The 25,454-nt window shown below is 35.9% G+C and overlaps 1 protein-coding gene across 1 annotated transcript; it reads right to left on the reverse strand.

Moving 5' to 3' along the window:
• Nucleotides 1-19,984: 19,984 nt before the first annotated feature.
• On the reverse strand, nucleotides 19,985-24,831 carry LOC130817845 (chloroplast stem-loop binding protein of 41 kDa b, chloroplastic). Its single transcript, XM_057683788.1, has 10 exons — nucleotides 24,510-24,831; nucleotides 23,673-23,807; nucleotides 23,022-23,108; nucleotides 22,846-22,936; nucleotides 22,700-22,754; nucleotides 22,522-22,582; nucleotides 21,751-21,972; nucleotides 21,337-21,453; nucleotides 21,147-21,236; nucleotides 19,985-20,506 (listed from the first exon to the last, which is right to left on the reverse strand). The coding sequence occupies exons 1-10, from the start codon at nucleotides 24,621-24,623 to the stop codon at nucleotides 20,330-20,332; spliced, it is 1,149 nt and encodes a 382-aa protein (XP_057539771.1). The 5' UTR covers nucleotides 24,624-24,831; the 3' UTR covers nucleotides 19,985-20,329.
• Nucleotides 24,832-25,454: the final 623 nt, after the last annotated feature.

The following is a 25,454-nucleotide window of genomic DNA, read 5'->3' on the forward strand; positions in this document are numbered from 1 at the left end:
TTGAGAGATCGGGCTAAAGGTATCCTATACCTTAGTCAAAGTAAATACATTGAGAAAGTTGTGCAACGTTTCTCTATGGATGATGCTAAAGGTGTGTCTACTCCTCTTGCTTCTCATTTCAAATTATCCAAGAATTTGTGTCCACAAACAAAGGCGAAAGAAGAGGAAATGGTAAGAATTCCGTACACTAGTGTCGTTGGTTGCGTTATGTATGCTATGGTATGTTCTAGACCCGACATTGCTCATGCGGTGAGTTTGGTGAGTAGATATATGTCTAATCCGGGGAAGGGACATTGGGAGGCGCTAAAGTGGTTATTGAGGTATTTGAAAGATACTTCTAATGTTTGTCTCATGTATGGGAAGAATGCAAGCAAGTTAACCGGGTTTTGTGACTCGGATTATGGTGGTGATCTAGATAATAGAAAGTCCACAAGTGGGTTCGTGTTTACTTTGGGTGGTTCGGCGATAAGTTGGCAATCATCGCTGCAAGATGTGGTTGCTCTCTCTACAACCGAAGCGGAGTACATAGCCGTGGCCGAGTCATTCAAAGAGGCAAAGTGGCTTAAAGGTCTTGTTGGTGAAATGTGCAATAAGGTGTGTTAGGTAAGTGTGCATTGTGATAGTCAAAGTGCAATTCATTTGGCTAGAAATCAAAATACATTTCATAGAAGGTCCAAGCACAATGATATTAAGTATAATTTCAGCCGGGATGAAGTTGAGTACAAAAGGGTGTTATTGAAGAAGATTGACACTACGGAAAATCCGACCGACATGATGACAAAGTCATTACCCATTACCAAGTTTGAATTATGTGTTGACTTGGTAGGTTTAGCTCCTTGCTTGAAATAATGCCCTCTTGGGCATTTTGAGGTGTGTATGTTTTTGATTATGAAGTGGATTGATGAATGTTTTGACTTGGGTGAACTCAAGTCAAGGTGGAGATTGTTATGAATGGTAGTGTGTGACTTGAGTGCACATTAAAGGGTTGAATTCATGAGTGTGACTCTTGGATGGTGGTAACTAAATGGGTGTAATTATGTGTGGAGTATTCATGAAGAATTATGGGTGTTAATGAAGATTAATGAAGAAAATGAAAGGGTTTGATTTATGTATGCTCGATCAAGATTTTGACAAAATAATCTGTAAGGTCGCTCGACCCATTCGCTCGACCGAGCGAGCCATTTTGGTGGGTCGAGCGGTCAGATAGAATACCCCAGTTTTGGCTGATATTCGCTCGACCGAGCCGCTCGACCGAGCGAGCTCTCTGATCCGGTCGAGCGGATCCTCTGATATGCGTGGGATGCTTGTTTTCGACCTTTCAAATCCTTAGAGTTATTTCATAGTATTCATTACTCAATATTAACTATGTATTCAAGTGAGCTATTCATCTTCATGTACCTAGTACTATAAATAGGGCTCTCATACTCACACATCAAATACATCAAACACAACCCCTAAGCCAAACACATAGCCTTTTGTTTGTTATCTCTATCTCAATTGTAATTCTTCATTAAGAAGTGTTGTTTGTATTCTTTTGATATAATATAAACAGAAACTACACACCACGGAGGACGTAGCCATCATTGGGTGAACCTCCTTATATCTTTGTGTCCTTTTTAGTTACATTGTCAAACTTTGTTTTGTTCGTTGTTGTTCGTTCTTAGCATCGTAAATCTTTGGCGATCGTTTTCAATAGATGACCAATATGGTCAAAGTCCTAATGTTCAAGATGGTCCAAGTGGTCAAGGTGAGGTCCAAGTCCAAAACAATGCAAGGGAATTATTTTTTTCCAAGTCCTTCTTTAATCCTATGCACGGTTTTGGTCCAATAATTTTTACAAGGGGTTGCACTTCACTTAGTGTAATTAACCTTGTTGAAAGCATCAAGTAATTGGGGGTTTTTCAAGCTTCAATACACGTGTGAATGAGTGGCGGTTACAAGCAATAAATGTGCAGCAATACAAGCAATAAATGTGCAGCAATAAAGGTGGCGGTTACACGGTTATTCCTTCACGAGTTCTAGCAGTTTGAAGCATTGAAATGAGCTGAATGTTGGGCGTGTTTTAAGGCTTATGTTGACTGAATATTTAACCTCTTTAATAGGGGGTTACAAGTGATTAATTTAGGAGTTATTGCAAGAATAAAAAAGGCTTGAATGGAGGAGTAAATGGGACGTTACAAGGCACAAATGTATGGGCTGTTTTAGACGTTACTTTGCACACTTGAAGGAGCCATGTGAAGAGTTTAATTGCTGGCCGTTTCTTCCCTAGTTTTAAGCTTTGTTTAATTAGTCTTAAGTGTGTGTAATGGAGATTAATGTGGACATTGATTAGCCACTTAATCCTTTTTTATTTTCTTGTCTTTTAATTTTCTTTTGTTGAATTTATTTAGGCAAGTGAAAGGTTGTAATTATTTGATGTAAGAATGCTATATATAGCATACTTTGATGAATGAAAAAGATATCCAGAAATTTTCCAAAGAAAAACGTGTGTTTGTTTATTGAACTTGACTTGTGTTTAGTCAATTTTAATTGTCCAAATTTGAGTGTTCCAAATTTGAAGAGTTAGAGTTTTAGTGAGAGTTCCTAAAACTAGAGCTTGTAGTTGACGATTTGGTGAGAGTTCCCTAATCTAAGCTACACCCAAACAAGTGAGTGAGTGTTCCTCCTTGTTATATCCTGAAGTTTAGGGTGAGAGTTCCCCTTAATTATCTTGATTAATTTAAACCTTTTTCCTAAGTTAAACAAAACCCAAGGACCCCTTATTTTATACTTATTGTGAACAAGTTTTCCATCTTGTTTACTCATCATTTGGCGCGTCAGGTAGGGGGAGTTTTTCCATATACTTCCAAAGGGGTCGAATACCTACATATCATGGGAGAGAATCAAGATTTGAGGGTAGCTTTGGAAGCTCTAAATCGTTCCATTGCTAGTCAAGAAAGGTTGGCCGAAACTAATGCCAATCTACAAGGGAATCTTGCTGCCTTAATGGCAAGACTCTTGAGCGAGCAAGATAGGAGAGATCAAGATGAAGAACCTCCACCTAGGAGGGAGGATAGGAGTCTCAAAGTAGACGTCCCTTCCTTTGATGGGTCACTTGATCCAGAGAAGTACTTGGAATGGGAGAAATCCTTGGAAAGGTACTTTGAGTACAAGGATATTCAAGAAGAAGTGCAGAAATATAAAATAGCCAAGGTGAAACTGAAGGGCTATGGTGACCGTTGGTTGCAAGGAGAACAAAGGGCACGTACCCTTAGAGGTAAAGCTCCCATATCAACTTGGAACAAGTTGAGGAAACGGATGAGAGACAGTTTCATTCCTCACAATTATAAGCAAAGCCAATATGTGAAGTGGAGTACTTTGCAACAAAATGGAGATTCAGTAGAAGATTACATCAAGGAGTTTGATAGGCTTGCTATTGTGTGTGAGGTTACGGAAAATGAAGAACTCAAAATGGGGCGTTTTGTAGCTAGGTTGGATCAAGAATTACAAGACAAGCTTGAAGGTTACACTAACCTCACGTTTGTGGAAGCTTGCAAACTTGTGACCAAGTTTGATGCTAGGAGGAAAATGAAGAAAACGCCTACCACTACTCCAGTGGTGTGCAAACCACCTTTCTCTTTGAAGGATGGTTCTTCCTTTAACAAGCCCAATGACCCACCTAAGAAGGACAAGAAGGATTTCAAGCTAAGTGACATTGTGTGTTACAACTGTGGAGGAAGGGGACATTTTAAGAAGGATTGTCCTAACTCAAAAGCTTTAACCATGCAAGAGGTTAAGCTTATGGCCACGCAAAACATAAATTGGGAGGAATTTGAAACTGAAGAAGAGAAGACTGAAAGTCCTAAGGAAGAGGATGGGGAAGATGATTGCTTTCCGGAGATGGAGGACAAAACCAATTTAGTGGTTAGAAGGGCATTGCAAGCACGTGTGGAGGAGCCTTTGGCGCCACAAAGACAACACATTTTCATCACCAAATGTAAAATTGGTGACGAGGTATGTGATTTAATTATTGACGGGGGTAGTGAGGCTAATGCTGTGTCAAAGACTTAAGTGTCTAGACTTGGTCTTACCACCATTAATCATCCACACCCTTACAATTTGAGTTGGTTAGATTCTAATTCTAGTACGGGGGTTAGAAAGCAATGCATGGTTAATTTCTCTATTGGTTCTTATCATGATAATCAATTATGTGATGCAAGTAGGAAGGGAATTGGAGCAGTGTTGATTCAAGAAGGGCGTCCAATTGCATATTTTAGTGAAAAGTTGAGTCAAGGAAAGTTGAATTATTCCACCTATGATAAAGAGTTCTATGCCATGGTAAGAGCTCTAGATCATTGGTCACATTATTTGAGGCCACAGCCGTTTATCTTGCATTCTGATCATGAGTCCTTGAGATTCATTCATGGACAAAAGAAGTTGAATTCAAGACATGCTAAGTGGGTTGAATTTCTGCAAACCTTTAACTTTTCCTCTAAGTACAAAAGTGGAAAGGCTAATGTTGTTGCGGATGCCTTATCTAGGAGGCATAATTTTCTTGGAGTTGTTGAAGCAAAGGTCCTTGGTTTTGATTTGATCAAAGAGTACTACAAGGAAGATGGTGATTTTAATGACGTCATGGAGAAATGTGTTCATGGAGTTTATGATTTATTTTCCTTACATGATGGTTTTCTTTTCAAGGGAAATAAATTATGCATTCCTAAGTGTCCAATTAGAAGTTTGTTGATTCATGAAGTTCATGGAGGAGGTCTAGCTGGTCACTTGGGATTCAAAAGACAATGGAGCTTCTTCAAGCTCACTTTTATTGGCCAAAGATGTTAGCCACGGTTCATCATGTGGTTAGTCGTTGCTCTACTTGTCAAAGGGCAAAGATGGTGTTCCATAAGGGTCTTTACAAGCCTTTACTAGTTCCCGAGAGACCTTGGGAAGATATTAGTATGGATTTTATTGTAGCTTTACCTAGAACTCAAAGGGTTAAAGATTCAATAATGGTGGTTGTTGATAGGTTCTCAAAAATGGCTCACTTCATTCCATGTCATAAAACTGAAGATGCCATGAAAGTGGCTAAGTTGTACTTTGAAGAAGTGGTTCGTTTTCATGGGGTGCCACGCACCATTGTGTTCGATCGTGATACTAAGTTCCTAAGTCATTTTTGGAAGTCATTATGGCGTCTCATGGGAACTAAGTTGCTGTTTTCTACATCACATCATCCACAAACGGACGGTCAAACCGAGGTGGTGAATAGAGTTCTTGGTTCTTTACTTAGAACATTGGTTAGTAAGAGCACCAAGGATTGGGATGTTAAGCTTGCTCATGCCGAGTTTGCTTACAATAGGACTCCTAAAGCTACTACAAAGTATTCACCTTTTGAAGTAGTCTACAGGGTTAATCCCTATGTTCCTATTGATCTTATTGCTCTACCTCAAGATAAGTTTGTGCATGGAGGTGCTAAGGAACAAGCCGAGTTCATGTTAAAGGTTCACAAGGAAGTTAGGAAGAATATTGAGAAAGCAAATGAAGTCTGCAAAAAGCAAGCCAACAAAAGAGTGAAAAACGTGAAGCAGTTTGATGTTGGTGACTTAGTGTGGATTTACATGAGAAAAGAGAGGTTTCCTAGCAAAAGAAAGAACAAGTTAATGCCAAGAGCCAAGAGTCCATTTGAGATCGTGGGAAAGGTCAATGACAATGCATACAAGGTTGATTTGGGAGGCCAATATGGTGTCTCAAGTACATTCAACATTGGTGACCTTGCTCCTTACTTTGATGATGACGAATTGAGGGCAATTCCTTTTGAAGAAGAGGAGGATGACCAATATGGTCAAAGTCCTAATGTTCAAGATGGTCCAAGTGGTCAAGGTGAGGTCCAAGTCCAAAACAATGCAAGGGAATTATTTTTTTCCAAGTCCTTCTTTAATCCTATGCACGGTTTTGGTCCAATAGTTTTTACAAGGGGTTGCACTTCACTTAGTGTAATTAACCTTGTTGAAAGCATCAAGTAATTGGGGGTTTTTCAAGCTTCAATACACGTGTGAATGAGTGACGGTTACAAGCAATAAATGTGCAGCAATACAAGCAATAAATGTGCAGCAATAAAGGTGGCGGTTACACGGTTATTCCTTCACAAGTGCTAGCAGTTTGAAGCATTGAAATGAGCTTAATGTTGGGCGTCTTTTAAGGCTTAAGTTGACTGAATATTTAACCTCTTTAATTGGGGGTTACAAGTGATTAATTTAGGAGTTATTGCAAGAATAAAAAAGGCTTGAATGGAGGAGTAAATGGGACGTTACAAGGCACAAATGTATGGGCTGTTTTGGACGTTACTTTGCACACTTGAAGGAGCCATGTGAAGAGTTTAATTGCTGGCCGTTTCTTCCCTAGTTTTAAGCTTTGTTTAATTAGTCTTAAGTGTGTGTAATGGAGATTAATGTGGACATTGATTAGCCACTTAATCCTCTTTTATTTTGTTGTCTTTTTATTTTCTTTTGTTGAATTTATTTAGGCAAGTGAAAGGTTGTAATTATTTGATGTAAGAATGCTATATATAGCATACTTTGATGAATGAAAAAGATATCCAGAAATTTGCCAAAGAAAAACGTGTGTTTGTTTATTGAACTTGACTTGTGTTTAGTCAATTTTAATTGTCCAAATTTGAGTGTTCCAAATTTGAAGAGTTAGAGTTTTAGTGAGAGTTCCTAAAACTAGAGCTTGTATTTGACGATTTGGTGAGAGTTCCCTAATCTAAGCTACACCCAAATAAGTGAGTGAGTGTTCCTCCTTGTTATATCCTGAAGTTTAGGGTGAGAGTTCCCCTTAACTATCTTGATTAATTTAAACATTTTTCCTAAGTTAAACAAAACCCAAGGACCCCTTATTTTATACTTATTGTGAACAAGTTTTCCATCTTGTTTACACATCATTTGGCGCGCCAGGTAGGGGGAGTTTTTCCATACACTTCCAAAAGGGTCGAATAGTCCGAAAATTCCAGTCCTTACAAGTTGAGTTGGTTAGATTCAAATTCTAGTACGGGGGTTAGAAAGCAATGCATGGTTAGTTTTTCTATTGGTTCCTATCATGATAGTCAATTGTGTGATGTTGTGTCAATGGATGCTTATCATATTCTGCTTGGTAGGCCATGGCAAACGGATAGAAAATCATTTCATGATGGATACCATAATACATACACTATAACTCACCAAGGGAAACAAAAAAAATTACACCCTTTACCACCCCCACGGTTTTCACAAAAACCATCCAAAGAAATTTCCTTGTTGTCTTTTAAAGAATTTGAGACGGAAGTTGATGGTGAGGAAGAGTTGTTTTTTTTTATTCAAAAGAAATTCATGAAAAATTTGTGAGTCAAAATCCCAAGTTGGCACAATTGATTAAGGATTTTGAGGATGTCTTTCCAGATGAATTACCTATTGGGTTACCACCCTTGAGAGGAATTGAGCATCAAATTGATCTCATTCCAGGCGCACCTTTACCAAATAAACCTGCCTATAGATATAACCCTTTAAAAACTAAGGAGTTACAACGTCAAATAGAAGAGTTGATGGGCATGGGTTTTGTGCGAGAGTCTATGAGTCCGTGTGCTGTTCCTGCTCTTTTGGTTCCAAAAAAAGAAGGACTTGGACAAAAATAATTCCCTTGCATTGTTTTGGACTTGGACCTCACCTTGACCACTTGGACCTACTTTAACGTTAGGACTTTGACCATATTGGTCATCCTCCTCTTCTTCAAAAGGAATTGCCTTCAATTCGTCATCATCAAAGTAAGGAGCAAGGTCACCAATGTTGAATGTACTTGAGACACCATATTGGTCTCCCAAATCAACCTTGTATGCATTGTCATTGACCTTTCCCACGATCTCAAATGGACCCTCGGCTCTTGGCATTAACTTGTTCTTTCTTTTGCTAGGAAACCTCTCTTTTCTCATGTAAATCCACACTAAGTCACCAACATCAAACTGCTTCACGTTTTTCACTCTTTTGTTGGCTTGCTTTTTGTAGACTTCATTTGCTTTCTCAATATTCTTCCTAACTTCCTTGTGAACCTTTAACATGAACTCTGCTTGTTCCTTAGCACCACCATGAACGAACTTATCTTGTGGCAAAGCTATAAGATCAATAGGAACATAAGGATTGACACCATAGACCACTTCAAAAGGAGAGTACTTTGTAGTAGCACTAGGAGTCCTATTGTAAGCAAACTCGGCATGAGCTAGCTTGACATCCCAATCCTTAGTACTCTTATTAACTAAGGTCCTAAGCAAAGAACCAAGCACTCTATTCACCACTTCGGTTTGACTATCGGTTTGTGGATGGTGTGAAGTAGAAAACAGTAACTTTGTTCCCATTAGGCGCCATATTGATTTCCAAAAATGACTAAGGAACTTTGTATCACGATCAGACACAATGGTGCGTGGCACCCCATGAAAACGAACCACTTCCTCAAAATATAGCTTAGCCACTTTCATGGCATCTTTAGTTTTATGACATGGAATGAAGTGAGCCATTTTTGAGAACCTATCAACAACCACCATTATTGAATCTTTACCCCTTTGAGTTCTAGGTAAAGCTACAATAAAATCCATACTAATATCTTCCCAAGGTCTCTCGGGAACTGGCAAAGGCTTGTAAAGACCCTTATGGAACACCATCTTTGCCCTTTGACAAGTAGAGCAACGACTAACCACATGATGAACCGTGGCTAACATCTTTGGTCAATAAAAGTGAGCTTGAAGAAGCTCCATTGTCTTTTGAATCCCAACGTGACCAGCCAAACCTCCTCCATGAACTTCATGAATCAACAAACTTCTAATTGGACACTTAGGAATGCATAATCTATTTCCCTTGAAAAGAAAACCATCATGTAAGGAAAATAAATCATAAACTCCATGAACACATTTCTCCATGACGTCATTAAAATCACCATCTTCCTTGTAGTACTCTTTGATCAAATCAAAACCAAGACCTTTGCTTCAACAACTCCAAGAAAATTATGCCTCCTAGATAAGGCATACGCAACAACATTAGCTTTTCCACTTCTGTACTTAGAGGAAAAGTTAAAGGTTTGCAGAAATTCAACCCACTTAGCATGTCTTGAATTCAACTTCTTTTGTCCATGAATGAATCTCAAGGACTCATGATCAGAATGCAAGATAAACGGCTGTGGCCTCAAATAATGTGACCAATGATCTAGAGCTCTCACCATGGCTTAGAACTCTTTATCATAGGTGGACAACTTTCCTTGACTCAACTTTTCACTAAAATATGCAATTGGACGCCCTTCTTGAATCAACACTGCTCCAATTCCCTTCCCACTTGCATCACATTCAACCTCAAATGGCTTGGAAAAATCTGAAAGTGCAAGAATAGAAGTGTTGCACATTTTTCCCTTCACTTCTTCAAAGGCCTTTTGAGCTTATAGAGTCCACTCGAACGCCCCCTTTTTAGTACACTCAGTTATAGGAGCCATGAGTGTGCTAAAATTCTTGATAAACCTTCTATAGAAAGAAGCCAGTCCATGGAAAGAACGGACCTCCGTGAGTGTTTTAGGACTAGGCCATGATTGAATTGCTTCAATCTTGCTAGGATCCACCTTCACGCCATCACCTGAAACTATGTAACCAAGAAAAGTGACCTCATATAACATAAAATTACATTTCTGAAGTTTTCCATACAATTTTTGCTTTCTTAAAACAGAAAAAACTTGAAATAGATGATCTAAATGTTCATCCTCATTTTTGAATAAATAAGGATATCATCAAGATACACCACCACGAACTTGCCAAGGAATGGTCTCAACACCTCGTTCATCAACCTCATGAAAGTGCTAGGTGCATTTGTAAGACCAAACGGCATCACGAGCCATTCATACAACCCATGCTTTGTTTTGAAGGCGGTCTTCCATTTATCCCCTTCCCTCATTCGAATCTGATGGTAACCACTTCTCAAATCAACTTTTGAGAACACCTTCGAACCACTTAACTCATCAAGCATGTCATCAAGTCTAGGAATTGATAGTAATATTGTTAACAGCTCTACTATCAATGCACATACGCCAAGTACCATCTTTTTTTTGGACTGGAATTTTCGGACTAATCGACCCTTTTGGAAGTGTATGGAAAAACTCCCCCTACCTGGCGCGCCAAATGATGTGTAAACAAGATGGAAAACTTGTTCACAATAAGTATAAAATAAGGGGTCCTTGGGTTTTGTTTAACTTAGGAAAAATGTTTAAATTAATCAAGATAGTTAAGGGGAACTCTCACCCTAAACTTCAGGATATAACAAGGAGGAACACTCACTCACTTGTTTGGGTGTAGCTTAGATTAGGGAACTCTCACCAAATCGTCAAATACAAGCTCTAGTTTTAGGAACTCTCACTAAAACTCTAACACTTCAAATTGGGAACACTCAAATTTGGACAATTAAAATTGACTAAACACAAGTCAAGTTCAATAAACAAACACACGTTTTTCTTTGGCAAATTTCTGGATATCTTTTTCATTCATCAAAGTATGCTATATATAGCATTCTTACATCAAATAATTACAACCTTTCACTTGCCTAAATAAATTCAACAAAAGAAAATAAAAAGACAACAAAATAAAAGAGGATTAAGTGGCTAATCAATGTCCACATTAATCTCCATTACACACACTTAAGACTAATTAAACAAAGCTTAAAACTAGGGAAGAAACGGCCAGAAATTAAACTCTTCACATGGCTCCTTCAAGTGTGCAAAGTAACGTCCAAAACAGCCCATACATTTGTGTCTTGTAACGTCCCAATTACTCCTCCATTCAAGCCTTTTTTATTCTTGCAATAAATCCTAAATTAATCACTTGTAACCCCCAATTATAGAGGTTAAATATTCAGTCAACTTAAGCCTTAAAACACGCCCAACATTCAGCTCATTTCAATGCTTCAAACTGCTAGCACTTGTGAAGGAATAACCGTGTAACCGCCACCTTTATTGCTACACATTTATTGCTTGTATTGCTGCACATTTATTGCTTGTTGTTGGCCTCTCAAGATTTTGATGATGACTTCACTTTTAAATAAACAAACATATTTTTAGAGATTGTTTTGTAGGTATATATCCGATTTTGTTGAATCGTTGATGAAGCCTATGACTTGGTTCGTGGAAGTTGTACGTGTCTTAGAATATCCAAGAAGTTAGATAAATGCTTAGGATGTTAAAAGTGGACAGACGGTCTACTGTTCCCAAAGTTGATAATCTGACAGAAGTTGTAGATGGAGACAGTACACTGTTCCTACGTAGCAGGTCTGGAGAATAACATCGACTGGAAAATTGCGAATTAATTATTTTCTGTTTTTAAGTTGATGTAATGGGTTAGAATTAATTTAATTGCTTAAATTAATTAGTAAGTTAATTGGCAAATCTATTTTTAGGTTTTCTAAAAATAGCCCAAGACTTTTTCTTGATTAGATTTAGATCTCCTATTTTTTAGGATCTTATGTTTTAAACTCCTATGCTATTTTTAGCATTAAGGAAACTGATTTTTCTTTGAGCAAATAACAGCCGGACACTTTCATAATTCCACCACCTTTTGTTTTGAGAACGTGGGGGTAGTGGAGGTATGTGTGAGATAGTGGACGTTATGCTTATGGTAACTGCTGGCTGTTCCCTCTATAAATAGAAGGGACTTTGCTCGAACCAAAATTAATCTAAGAGAATCCAAGAGGATCCAAGAGTGTCCATAAAAGGGAGATCATCTTAAGAAAAATATTTTCAGTTTTCCAATGCCAATTAATTTATTATATTTTTCTTAAGTAATTATTTTAATTCTTATCCTCTTGAGAAATGGTCTTGTAAGGGTTAATGAGTGTTTTGTTGTAATTAGACTTGTGGGAAGTCTAAGGGAATAGAGAAGAGAAACGTGAGAAGAGAAAGAGAAAGAGAGAATAGAGAAAGAGAATTAGGCCTAGAGTAGAGAAGCTTCAAGTGAAGCAAACATTGTTTTGTGTAATTGTAATTAATTGCCTAAACATAGTGAGAATTTTGAAATCCCGGGGGGTCGTGGTTTTTCCTTCTTATTAGGCCAAGAAGGTTTCCACGTAAAATCTTTGTCTCTTTTTATTTCTTGCTTCTTAAGTTTAAGTTTTATTTTGTTTGCTAAAATTCCGCAAGTTAGAGCAAAAACGTAGTAAAACTCAATACACAACAATTCACCCCCCCTCTTGTTGCTTTTGATCATCTCTTCATATTCCAACACTTGTAACCGCCACTCATTCACACGTGTATTGAAGCTTGAAAAACCCTCAATTACTTGATGCTTTCAACAAGGTTAATTACACTAAGTGAAGTGCAACCCCTTGTAAAAATTATTGGACCAAAACCGTGCAAAGGATTAAAGAAGGACTTGGACAAAAATAATTCCCTTGCATTGTTTTGGACTTGGACCTCACCTTGACCACTTGGACCATCTTTAACGTTAGGACTTTGACCATATTGGTCATCCTCCTCTTCTTTAAAAGGAATTGCCCTCAATTCGTCATCATCAAAGTAAGGAGCAAGGTCACCAATGTTGAATGTACTTGAGACACCATATTGGCCTCCCAAATCAACCTTGTATGCATTGTCATTGACCTTTCCCACGATCTCAAATGGACCCTCGGCTCTTGGCATTAACTTGTTCTTTCTTTTGCTAGGAAACCTCTCTTTTCTCATGTAAATCCACACTAAGTCACCAACATCAAACTGCTTCACGTTTTTCACTCTTTTGTTGGCTTGCTTTTTGTAGACTTCATTTGCTTTCTCAATATTCTTCCTAACTTCCTTGTGAACCTTTAACATGAACTCAGCTTGTTCCTTAGCACCTCCATGCACAAACTTATCTTGAGGTAGAGCAATAAGATCAATAGGAACATAGGGATTAACCCCGTAGACTACTTCAAAAGGTGAATACTTTGTAGCAGCACTAGGAGTCCTATTGTAAGCAAACTCGGCATGAGCAAGCTTAACATCCCAATCCTTGGTGCTCTTACTAACCAATGTTCTAAGTAAAGAACCAAGAACTCTATTCACCACCTCGGTTTGACCGTCCGTTTGTGGATGATGTGATGTAGAAAACAGCAACTTAGTTCCCATGAGACGCCATAATGACTTCCAAAAATGACTTAGGAACTTAGTATCACGATCGGACACAATGGTGCGTGGCACCCCATGAAAACGAACCACTTCTTCAAAGTACAACTTAGCCACTTTCATGGCATCTTCAGTTTTATGACATGGAATGAAGTGAGCCATTTTTGAGAACCTATCAACAACCACCATTATTGAATCTTTACCCCTTTGAGTTCTAGGTAAAGCTACAATAAAATCCATACTAATATCTTCCCAAGGTCTCTCGGGAACTGGCAAAGGCTTGTAAAGACCCTTATGGAACACCATCTTTGCCCTTTGACAAGTAGAGCAATGACTAACCACATGATGAACCATGGCTAACATCTTTGGCCAATAAAAGTGAGCTTGAAGAAGCTCCATTGTCTTTTGAATCCCAACGTGACCAGCCAGACCTCCTCCATGAACTTCATGAATCAACAAACTTCTAATTGGACACTTAGGAATGCATAATCTATTTCCCTTGAAAAGAAAACCATCATGTAAGGAAAATAAATCATAAACTCCATGAACACATTTCTCCATGACGTCATTAAAATCACCATCTTCCTTGTAGTACTCTTTGATCAAATCAAAACCAAGGACCTTTGCTTCAACAACTCCAAGAAAATTATGCCTCCTAGATAAGGCATCCGCAACAACATTATCTTTTCCACTTTTGTACTTAGAGGAAAAGTTAAAGGTTTGCAGAAATTCAACCCACTTAGCATGTCTTGAATTCAACTTCTTTTGTCCATGAATGAATCTCAAGGACTCATGATCAGAATGCAAGAAAAACGGTTGTGGCCTCAAATAATGTGACCAATGATCTAGAGCTCTTACCATGGCATAGAACTCTTTATCATAGGTGGAATAATTCAACTTTCCTTGACTCAACTTTTCACTAAAATATGCAATTAGAGCTCTTACCATGGCATAGAACTCTTTATCATAGGTGGAATAATTCAACTTTCCTTGACTCAACTTTTCACTAAAATATGCAATTGGACGCCCTTCTTGAATCAATACTACTCCAATTTATGTATTAGAGTTGTTATTGACCAAGTTTGATGCTAGGAGGAAAATGCTGGGTTGGATCAAGAATTGTTATGAATGGTAGTGTGTGACTTGAGTGCACATTAAAGGTTTGAATTCATGAGTGTGACTCTTGGATGGTGGTAACTAAATGGGTGTAATTATGTGTGGAGTATTCATGAAGAATTATGGGTGTTAATGAAGATTAATGAAGAAAATGAAAGGGTTTGATTTATGTATGCTCGATCAAGATTTTGACAGAAGAATTTGTAAGGTCGCTCGACCCACTCGCTCGACCGAGCGAGCCATTTTGGTGGGTCGAGCGGTCAAATAGAATGCCCCAGTTTTGGCTGATATTCGCTCGACCGAGCCGCTCGACCGAGCGAGCTCTCTGATCCGGTCGAGCGGATCCTCTGATATGCGTGGGATGCTTGTTTTCGACCTTTCAAATCCTTAGAGTTATTTCATAGTATTCATTACTCAATATTAACTATGTATTCAAGTGAGCTATTCATCTTCATGTACCTAGTACTATAAATAGGGCTCTCATACTCACACATCAAATACATCAAACACAACCCCTAAGCCAAACACATAGCCTTTTGTTTGTTATCTCTATCTCAATTGTAATTCTTCATTAAGAAGTGTTGTTTGTATTCTTTTGATATAATATAAACAGAAACTACACACCACGGAGGACGTAGCCATCATTGGGTGAACCTCCTTAAATCTTTGTGTCCTTTTTAGTTACATTGTCAAACTTTGTTTTGTTCGTTGTTGTTCGTTCTTAGCATCGTAAATCTTTGGCGATCGTTTTCAATTGATATCAGAGCCAAGTTGTTTTTTACGGTGTTTTAGAAGTTGTTATTCGAGAATCATGACTACAATGAAGCTCGACATAGAGAAGTTTGATAGAAATGTAAATTTTGGCTTATGGCAAGTCAAAGTGAGATCCATTTTGATCCAAAATGGTGTGCATAAGGCCATTGATGGTGTAGATAAGATGCCGGAAGGAATGTCCGCATCGAGATGGGAAGAGATAGACACTAAGGCATTATCGGCAATTCAATTATGCCTTTCCAATGAAGTTCTAAGAGAGGTTGTTAAAGAAACAACAACCAAGAGTATATGGGAGAAGTTGGAATCACTCTACATGGCCAAGAGTGTTACCAATAGGCTACTTTTGAAAAGTAGACTCTACGATTTACGCTTGGAGGAAGGTAAACCTTTGAAACCTTACTTAGATGAGTTTTATTCCATTGTTATGGATTTGCAAAACATTAATGTCAATCTTGATGATGAAGACTTGGCAATTTATCTTTTATGTTCTCTACCCCTTCTTATAATAATAATAATAATAATAATAATAATAATAATAATAATATGAGGACGTAGCCATCATATGGTATGGTCTGGTCTGTCTTGATCTAATCTAATATGTTCTAAATTGATTATTATTATTATTATTATTATTATTATTATTATTATTATTATTATTATTATTATTATTATTATTATTATTATTATTATTATTATTATTATTAGAATTATTATTTATTTTTTCATTTATTATTATTATTATTTAATTAATAATTTATTAATTAATTAATATTAATATTTTTTAATTAATATTATTATTATTAGAATTATTATTTATGTATATATAACTATTTTAATAGTTAAGTAATTAAGTAATTAATTAATATTAATCTTAAATAATCAATTGATTAAATTAAATTAATTAATAATTTTATTATTATTATTATTATTATTATTATTATTATTATTATTATTATTATTATTATTATTATTATTGTTGTTGTTGTTGTTGTTGTTGTTTGTTGTTGTTATTGTTGTTTTTGTTGTTGTTGTTGTTTAATTAAATAATTTTGTTAATTAAGTAATTATTAGACTATTATATTATCATTATAATATAATATTAATAATAATAATAATAATAATAATAATAATAATAATAATAATAATAATAATAATAATCAAAAGAGTGTGGGAGCTCAGCTTGTTGCTCGCGACTCTTCACCAACTTTTTGTAAAGTCTCTTTCAATGAAATGAAATACATTTTTTATAAATAATAATAATAATTATTATTATTATTATTATTATTATTATTATTATTATTATTATTATTATTGTTATTGTTATTGTTATTGTTATTGTTATTGTTATTGCTATTGTTATTGCTATTGCTATTGCTATTGCTATTGCTATTGCTATTGCTATTATTATTATTATTATTATTATTATTATTATTATTATTATTATTATTACTACAGAAAGCTAAGCTGAATTGGGTTATATTTGGAGATGATAATAAGACTTTCTTTCATCAATGTATTATACATAGAACTAGGCAAAATAGAATCGCTTTCATCAATTATAAGGGGAGGGACATCACTAAACCTACTCAGATTCATTAGGCTTTCTTTGATTTTTACTCTGAGATGTTTTGTTTTGAGAATAAGGATAGATGTTCCATTAATATTGATACAGTATATCAGGGCCCAGTCCTCTCCTCTCATCGTCACTCTTTACTTGACCTCAAATTTTCTTCTGAAGAGATAAAGCTTGCATTATGGAATATCCCTGATGATAAGGCCCCGGGGTTAGATGGTTTCAACTTTCGATTCTATAAGGCTTCTCGGGAGGTTTTGGGAGGTGGTATTGTTAAAGCAGTAACTCAGTTTTTTGATAATGGAAAAATGCTCAAGAGTTGGAATACCACGACAATCACACTGATTCCAAAAGTGTGGTGCCCTACACACCCAGGTGACTTCAGACCAATTTCTTGTTGTCATGTGCTATATAAATGCATATCTAAGCTTATTTGCTCGAAAATTAAATTTGTCCTGGAATTTTTGATTGATCAAGCTCAGGGAGCCTTTGTAGTAGGTCGTAGTATCATGCATAACATATTACTTTGTCAGGACCTAGTTAAACATTACACTAGGAAAAATTGTACTCCTAGTTGTCTTATGAAAATTGACCTGTGTAAGGCCTATGACACAATGAACTGGCAGTTTATAAAAGAGATGTTGGTGGCTCTCAACTTTCCCCACAAGTTCATCAAAATCATCATGGCTTGCATCATATCTACAAGCTATGTCCTGATGATCAATGCTCTCCTACTAACATTTTTTCTGTGAATCGTGGTTTAAGGCAAGGTAATCATCTTTCTCCACTCTTGTTTGTTATTGGCATGGAATACCTGTCTTGAAATTTGAAGAGTATTGTAGGTATTTTTGGCTTTCACCCTCAATGCAAATCCATTAAGCTCACCCATCTTTGCTTTGCGGATGATTTGATGATTTTTTGTAAAGGAGATATTCCCTTAGTTCGAGCTATTTGTGAGTGCATCAAGGCTCTTCTCAAAAGTCTCGGGACTCCATGCAAATACTAATAAGTCTGCAATCTACTTGGCTAGAGTTGATGATTACATAAAAGAAGTATTAGGACTATTTTTCAATTCACTCTAGGTCCTTTCCTTTTAAATACTTAGGTGTTCCTCTTTCATCCAAACACCTTAGTATTGCTGAATGTGAACAACTGGCTGATAAGATGACCAAGCACATAAATTCATGGCAAGCTAAGCACCTCTCCTACGCAGCACGGCTTCAACTCATTAACTCAATTTTGATGGGGATATCTTCTTACTGATGCCAAATCTTCATTCTTCCAAGGAGGATAATTAGTATTGTTAATTCCATATGTCGATCCTTTCTTTGGTTTGGAGTTGCACAATCTCATAAACCTGGTAACGTTAATTGGTAGGAGGTCTGCACCCCTAAAAAGTAGGTGGTCTTGGTGTGAGAAACATTCAGCTTTGGAACCAGGTTGCGGTTGGTAAAATAGCTCGGCACCTATGTAAGATGAAAGAATCCCTATAGGTTAAGTGGGTTCATGAAATTTATACGAAGGGAGGAAAATGGGAAATATTCAATGCTCCTATCACAGCTAGTTGGACTGTGAAGAAACTATGTGTTGTAACTACAACCCTCAAGCAATGGATATGTAAGGATGAATACTCAATCAAAAAGGTGTATGAAGCTAATATGGGCGCTCAACAAAAGGTGAAATGGAGACACCTAGTTTGGAATAGAATATCCATCCTTAAAACTAGGTTTGTTTGTTGGCTAGCTGCTAGACAAGGACTTAAAACCAAAGAAAAACTTAGGCTTTTGGGGTTGGTGGATGATGACTTATATCCTCTGTGTGGTATACAAACTGAGACTTATAATCATCTCTTCTTTAATTGCCAATTTAGCTTGTTGTGTGTGGCAGGTATTAAAGCATGGACAGGCATCAACTTGAAGCCTATCAACTTCATGGACTTCAGAAATCGTCGTCTTTCCAAGTCTAAGCAGACTGATGATAGCCATTTTTTGCATTCACAGCTTATCACATACGGCAGGTAGAAATGAGGCGGTGTGGCGAAAGTGCGTGCGATCTCCTGGTTATGTAATAACCATGATCAAAGAGGATATCAAACAAAGAAGCCAAGCATTGAACATAACCGTACACGTTTGAAACTCATGTGATTTTGTAGTTTTTTGTATTTCCGAATTTGTGTATAGCTACTATTTATTTGTCTTGTTGAGCCTTGTTGCTGAGGGCCCCCTTTTCTGTGCATATGAAGAGTGGGCCATGGAAACCCTTCATAGAAAGTGGGCTATGGTTCCATACTGATGCAAAATCAGTCTAGGGGTGGCTCAGTTTCTGTTTTGTACTGTTTTGGTTTTTCTGATGAATAATAAAATTTTATTTGCCAAAAATAATAATAATAATAATAATAATAATAATAATAATAATAATAATAAGTAATCATGATCTAATCTGGTCTGGTCTGATCTGAGCTGAGCTGAGCTGGTCTGGTCTGATCTAATCTGATCTAATTTCAATAAAAATAATAATAAGTTCAAAAAATAAGTTGCTGAGAACATGTTCTAACTACTACAATATACTCCCATTACAAAAACAATTAATCTTTCTCTTTTTCTTATACGTTTAAAATTGAAGAAAGTTTGATAAACATCAAATTATATATCTCCTTAATGTTGACATTGATGATCATTTAATGGCGTTATAGGTCTTATAACAGTATTAATAATTAAAAAGTGAGTTTTTTATATGTTGAAGAAACAAGATACACATAATTTTCTTACTGTAATTTTGTTCATCATTTTGTATAATAAATTATATTATGATGTTACTTATTTTTTTTTATATTAGCATTTATTGTTTCTACTTTCTTTATTATTTTTTTCCTTAATTTTATTAATTGTCTACTTAACTTCATGTTTACTATTTACAGTCTCAAATTAAAATAGCTATTTATAAAAGATTCTGAAATTATGTGGTACTCCCTTGTTGAAAAGTTTGATACTTTAATTGCAGCCCCTTTAATTAATCCTTATATACTGAATTTGTCTATACAAGTACGGAATAGATAAATAATTCACTTTTATACTTTTATGAAAGATTTAATATGGAATAATAGATTATGATATTCAAGACTATTCATCAAATCCCTTAGGCTCTATAAATAAATAAAAGATATATTAGGTGAAGAATAAGAATGTCATAATTATATAGCACAATCCATTTGTAATTTATACCAATTCAATATACTTCTGTGTGACCTCTTAGTAATAGAAAAGTTTAGTTATTGTTGAATTTGGCCCAATCATAATAATTTTTATTCATTAGCAAGTAAATATTAATTGGTAAAATATAACAATTTTTCCATATTATATTCCAAAATATATTCAGTAATTGTCGTTGGGAAACAATTTTTTCACCAAATACCACTTACATTTACATAACATAACATGGAACATTGGAGCTCACAGTATAAAATTTGCATCTAACATATTCACCCGCAAAACTCAGGTTGTAAATAATGTTTGACGAGCAAAAAAATGTACATTACATTTACAACAGAGAAAGTCTTATTATTCGTAAGGTTAATAAATCACCCTTATGTGGTAGGATGTGATATGGTGAGAATTTTATTGTTTTATTTATCTTTTTTTATTTTGTTTATTTTAATATTATTTTTTTTGTCCTTTTGTGGTGATTTACAAATCACGGTTATTGATTAGGAATTTTTACGAACAATTGATTAAAGTGAAAATAGAAATCTGTTACTTAGACAGTAGCAAGAGTCTTGCCCAAAATAATGTCATCTGTGGAGAAATCAGCTGCTTTCCTGAATGTCCCTCTTCCAAAATCTAAGTTGTATGAGTCTGTAAGACCATCGACTAAGTCGAACTCAGGCGCCCAACCGAGTTCTTTCTTCGCCTTCTCGATTGATGCAAAGAAATGCTGCATTTGACAAAGAATTAGTGTCATGGGATTAGTTCTTCTGATGAGAAAAATGCATCATTGAGCCTTCTAACAATTGACAAAGAAGCTTTTTTCTAATTGGATCGTAGGATCGAGTGATCCTACAAATATGCATTAATATTCTTGGGATTACTCATTATCAATCGAATTTGTTATCTTTTTAAGTTTTAAGGTGTAATTAAAAACTTATTTGCTCTCATCTATTAAGTTTAGAAAAAAAATATATACTTTTAATGATCATTTTAAACTGCAAATTAAGAAAAAAAAACTTGAATTCTTTAAAGGTATTTATTAATTATTTTAAATATATATTTATACGTAAATAAAATCCATTATATGAAAATATTGTACGATTGAAACTACCCATGTAGGATCGGATTGTTGGATCATGAGATCATAAAATCGTGTTGTAATCCAATAACCTTAATTCTGGAGCTAAGTAGGATGCACGATTCTACCACATTAAGATCATACTACGATCCAGATCGATCACCTATTTTTAGATCATAAGATCGTAGAATGGCAGATCAGAATCAGTATTCTGAAACTATGAACCCGACCCTACTCCCTTGAGCCAATGTTCAACCCAATGACCCAAACGTCTTGGTGTAGTGTTTACCTGGTCACGGAATGGGAAAGGCTTCTTTTTACCAAAATCATACTCCTTGGGGTTGTAGTGGATGATCTCAGGTTCTGGAAATCCACCAGCCTGAACAGCATGAGCAATAGTTGGTTAAAATCAGTATAGATAACACATAATCGCTTTGATTCGTTCATTCGATAAACGATGCGAGCTTTAGCAGCATTACCTTTGCACATGCTCTTGCTAGTCCATCAAATGTCACATACTTTTCTCCGGTAATGTTGTAGACTTGCCCGCTTGCTTTGTCGTTTCCAAGAACTTGTACGAATGCAGTGGCCAAGTCCTAATATTACATTGAAACAATCCTATATTAAACTCTTCAAGTTGCAAATATTGGCATCATGCAAGGTAACTCTAAGATTGCTAGCACTGATCAACACATAACCTATGTTACTCGGAAACTTCATTTTCTTCACATACTCGTCTCCGATCCTAAATTCTCGGACATTGGTATGACACTTATACACTTCATTTTAAGCGTAAAATTGAATATTTTGACGTATCTGACACTTGGACACGTATACTCGAGTCCAAGTAACATAGCACATAACAATATCAGTAGATAATAGTATGGGCTAACCTTAACATGTCCTAGACTGGTAATTTGAATACCGGAACCAGGGATAGGAATAGGGCGACCAGCTTTGAGCCTGTGGAAGAACCATTCTTCGACAGGGTTGTAGTTCAAAGGACCATAAATGTACACAGGCCTTAAAGCAGTCCAGTTTACACCCTTTGTTTGTAGCAAGCTCTCTGTGTCAAGCTTTCCCTTGTGCCTACTCTTGGGATCAACTGCATCTACCTGATATATAGCCGTATCGAACACTACGTATGAGATCAAAACGACCAATCTTGATAACTATACTACATGCATAGTTGCATACGCTACTCAACTACAACTTATTAATCGATCGAATCTACTTTTTTGTGAACATCATTATCAAACTAGTAGATGAGTATGATTACTAAGTGGGCATTGTCAATGAACTAACTCAACTAAAAGATTTAGCTGATGGTTGAGGCCCCAGGATATGTTATATACTCTAACACGCCCCCTCACACGAGAGCCCACTGGGCTAGAATTGTGGATGTGCATAGGCGCTGAATATTCCATTTTAAATGAGGGATGATTGAGATTTGAACTCGTGAACTCTTGCTACGTTGGCTTCTGATATCATGTCAAGGAACTAACTCAACCAAAAGCTTAAGCTGATAGTTAAGGCACCATGATATATTATATACTCTAACACGCACATGTCACTCGATATGCCTGAAAGGCCTTGTCTGGTCACTTCTGCTTCAAACATAGTCACCTATGCAACACTTTCTAAATTTGACAGTAATGGATTACCTCACAATGCGGCATGAGATCTGATTTAAGGTAGACACCAGCTGAGGAACAGTAAATATATCTGATAACAAAAAAAATTAATTTATAAGTCATTACAAAAAATTGCGTAGATCTGACCACCAAATCCAGTCTAAGTGGGAGCCACTTAAACTATTGGAAAGTAGAATACTATGCTTACTGTTCTAGCTTAGGAAGTGCATCCAATATGGGCTCTACTTCAACTGCTTCTCTCCCTTAAATGTGCGAATATTTGTAAGGTCAAATTTTCGAAAAAAATCCGTGAATCAGTTAGCCGAGAGTTATAAACATAACATAAAAGCCTACCATTGATGTCATAGACAACATCAAAACCTTCAGCAGTGAGACTGCTCTTGACGAAGTCAGAATCTTGTCTATCACCTTTCAAGTGCAGGATCTATAAATCAACAGAAATGGTTGATGATTAGAATTGTCATTAATCATAAGAGGATGAAAAGTTGTTTGTAGAATCTAATTGTCACCTTGGACGAAAAATCAGCAAAATCAGCATCGGATTCACCAGGTAATTGTTGCGCGATTGGTGCTTTTCCTCTTGTAAAAAGAGTCACCTGGTATGCATATCAAATTCACACACTTTCTGTAAATAAACCATGGAAGTTGGGACATATTGTCATACTCATTACACTATAGGTCTTTTTTTTCTGAACAAAGAAAAGTTCAGTTCAAATTACAAATTAAGTGGAATATCTTGCACCAGATATGAGGAGGATCTGTGTTTCATTCACACTTCTAGCCCAAAGGCTCTCGTATGAGGGGGCGTGTTAGATTATATAACATATTTTTGGACCTCAACTATTAGATTAAGCTTTTGGTTGAGTTGTTCCTTGACATTTCCGTTCAGTCCAGTTTATTTTTAACTCTTACATTTCGCTATTCAAATAACTACTAATCAATTCAATTCAATTCACTTGTTAGTCGTCCTAGAAAGCAACTTTTAGAGAAGAATAATTTGCGAAAATTTCAATCCATATTAGATCAGTTCAGCTCAACTCTCTTTTCACTTTTCACTTTAACTACTAATTAATTGAATTCAATTCACTTGTTAATCATCTTAGAAAATCTTTGTTAGGCCTCATAAAAACTATAAGGTGAAAAAAAACAAATCTATATACCTGATGACCCTCCTTGACTAAGAGTCTTGACAAGAAAATACCAATGAATCGGGTACCTCCCATTATAAGGATTTTCTTGGCACTTGATGCTGTTACATGCAATGCACCTTTAGGCTGCACTGCATTTCTCTTGAACTGCAAACAATAGTAATAGACCAATTTGTAACTTGTAAAGAGTACCAATACATTGAGACATGGCATAACAACTTTCTTGATTGCATACATATTTAATACATTTATAACGTAAAAACACGTCAACATTCAATAATTAAAAAAAAAAATTGATGTACAAAGCATCTTCGCAATAAAAAGGTGTGAAATAATATATTTTAGTTTGTTTTCTGCAAAAATAGGTTTCGGTCACAGTTGCAAAACGGATTTCACAGTTAATATGGATAATTTTGCGGCCAATACGGCCTATATTTCAGTCGCGATAAACTCAAAAATCTTTACAATATAGTGGTGATAATATAATGCGGCCTTATTTTTACACTATGTTTCATAATAACAACACCCAATGGTTACAAAATTAAAATCCAATCAAATATACGTTATGTTACGCAATATTATTAGTGACATTCACAACCCACAATCCAATAACTCAATAGATTGAACTAAAGGGCTACATTTGAATAATGAAATTTTATTTCAATAAATTACATTAAATTATCATTTGTATTCTAATCATCTAATACGAATAAGCAAACAGACGATATCATTACTATTCTAATCATTTAATACTAACAACCAACCTAACGATTAAGTATTTAACACCCAAAAATCTAACAATATTATCAATAACATAAAATAAAAGAAAACCGGAGAAGGTAGTAATACCTGGACAGAGTGAGTGAGTCTACAGCCATTAAAGTCAGAAGAAAGAGAAGAATGGATGAGAGGCAAAGAAGAAGCTGGTTGGTTTTGCTGAACCACAACCAACCTGTTGGCCATTTTTTCTACTGATTTTTTGTTCTGCTGGGCTATTTTTGGGTAATGGCAATGCTGTTAATTGTAAGGCTTTAGAGTTATATTGATCAAATTCAATCCCATCTTTTGTAGTTTGTGGTATTCTTTCAGTTGATTTCTTCCTCCCATTCTCTTACCAGTCACTTACTCTTAGGATAAGAATATGGCCCCATCTCTACACTTTGGTTTTTAATTTCCAGAGTCTTCAATTAAAATGTGACTCGTGAGAAATCGTCTCTCTTTACATGATTTCAAAATAAAATGCCTATATTCTAATTACAAATTCTTGTGAGAGACCAATGCTTAATTAGGCCGATTTATTATATATTTTTTCAAATATTATAAGTAGGTATTAAAAATGATGTAAGTAGACATTTAATATATTGAAAGTAAACATTAAAGATACGGCAAGTAAGCATTAAAAATAATATAAGTAGGCATTATGAATACGATAAGTAGGCATTAATCTTTAATGGATTGGGTTTGAGATACGTCTCTCAAAGAGACGGTCTCTTAAGATACTAGTTGTATGCTAATAGCTTTGTTAGTTGGGCTATTCGACCCATTTATAAAGAGAGTCTTACGGTGAGACCATCTCTCATAAAAATCTGTGAAAATGTAACTTGATTCGGACCTTTCATGGATGGTTGTGGTTCCGTATCTAAGTAATTTCTTGGCTGTTCCAAGCGGTCCGGGGGCTACTCCATATGGTTCAGGGGCGGGCTCGATGGATTGCCCACGAGTTCAACAACTTTTTATTGTTTTCAAAAATATAAATATAAAAGTAATTAAGAATATGGAAATAATATGACATAT

This window comes from Amaranthus tricolor, chromosome 7 (assembly GCF_026212465.1).
Source record: "Amaranthus tricolor cultivar Red isolate AtriRed21 chromosome 7, ASM2621246v1, whole genome shotgun sequence".
Taxonomy (NCBI): domain Eukaryota; kingdom Viridiplantae; phylum Streptophyta; class Magnoliopsida; order Caryophyllales; family Amaranthaceae; genus Amaranthus; species Amaranthus tricolor.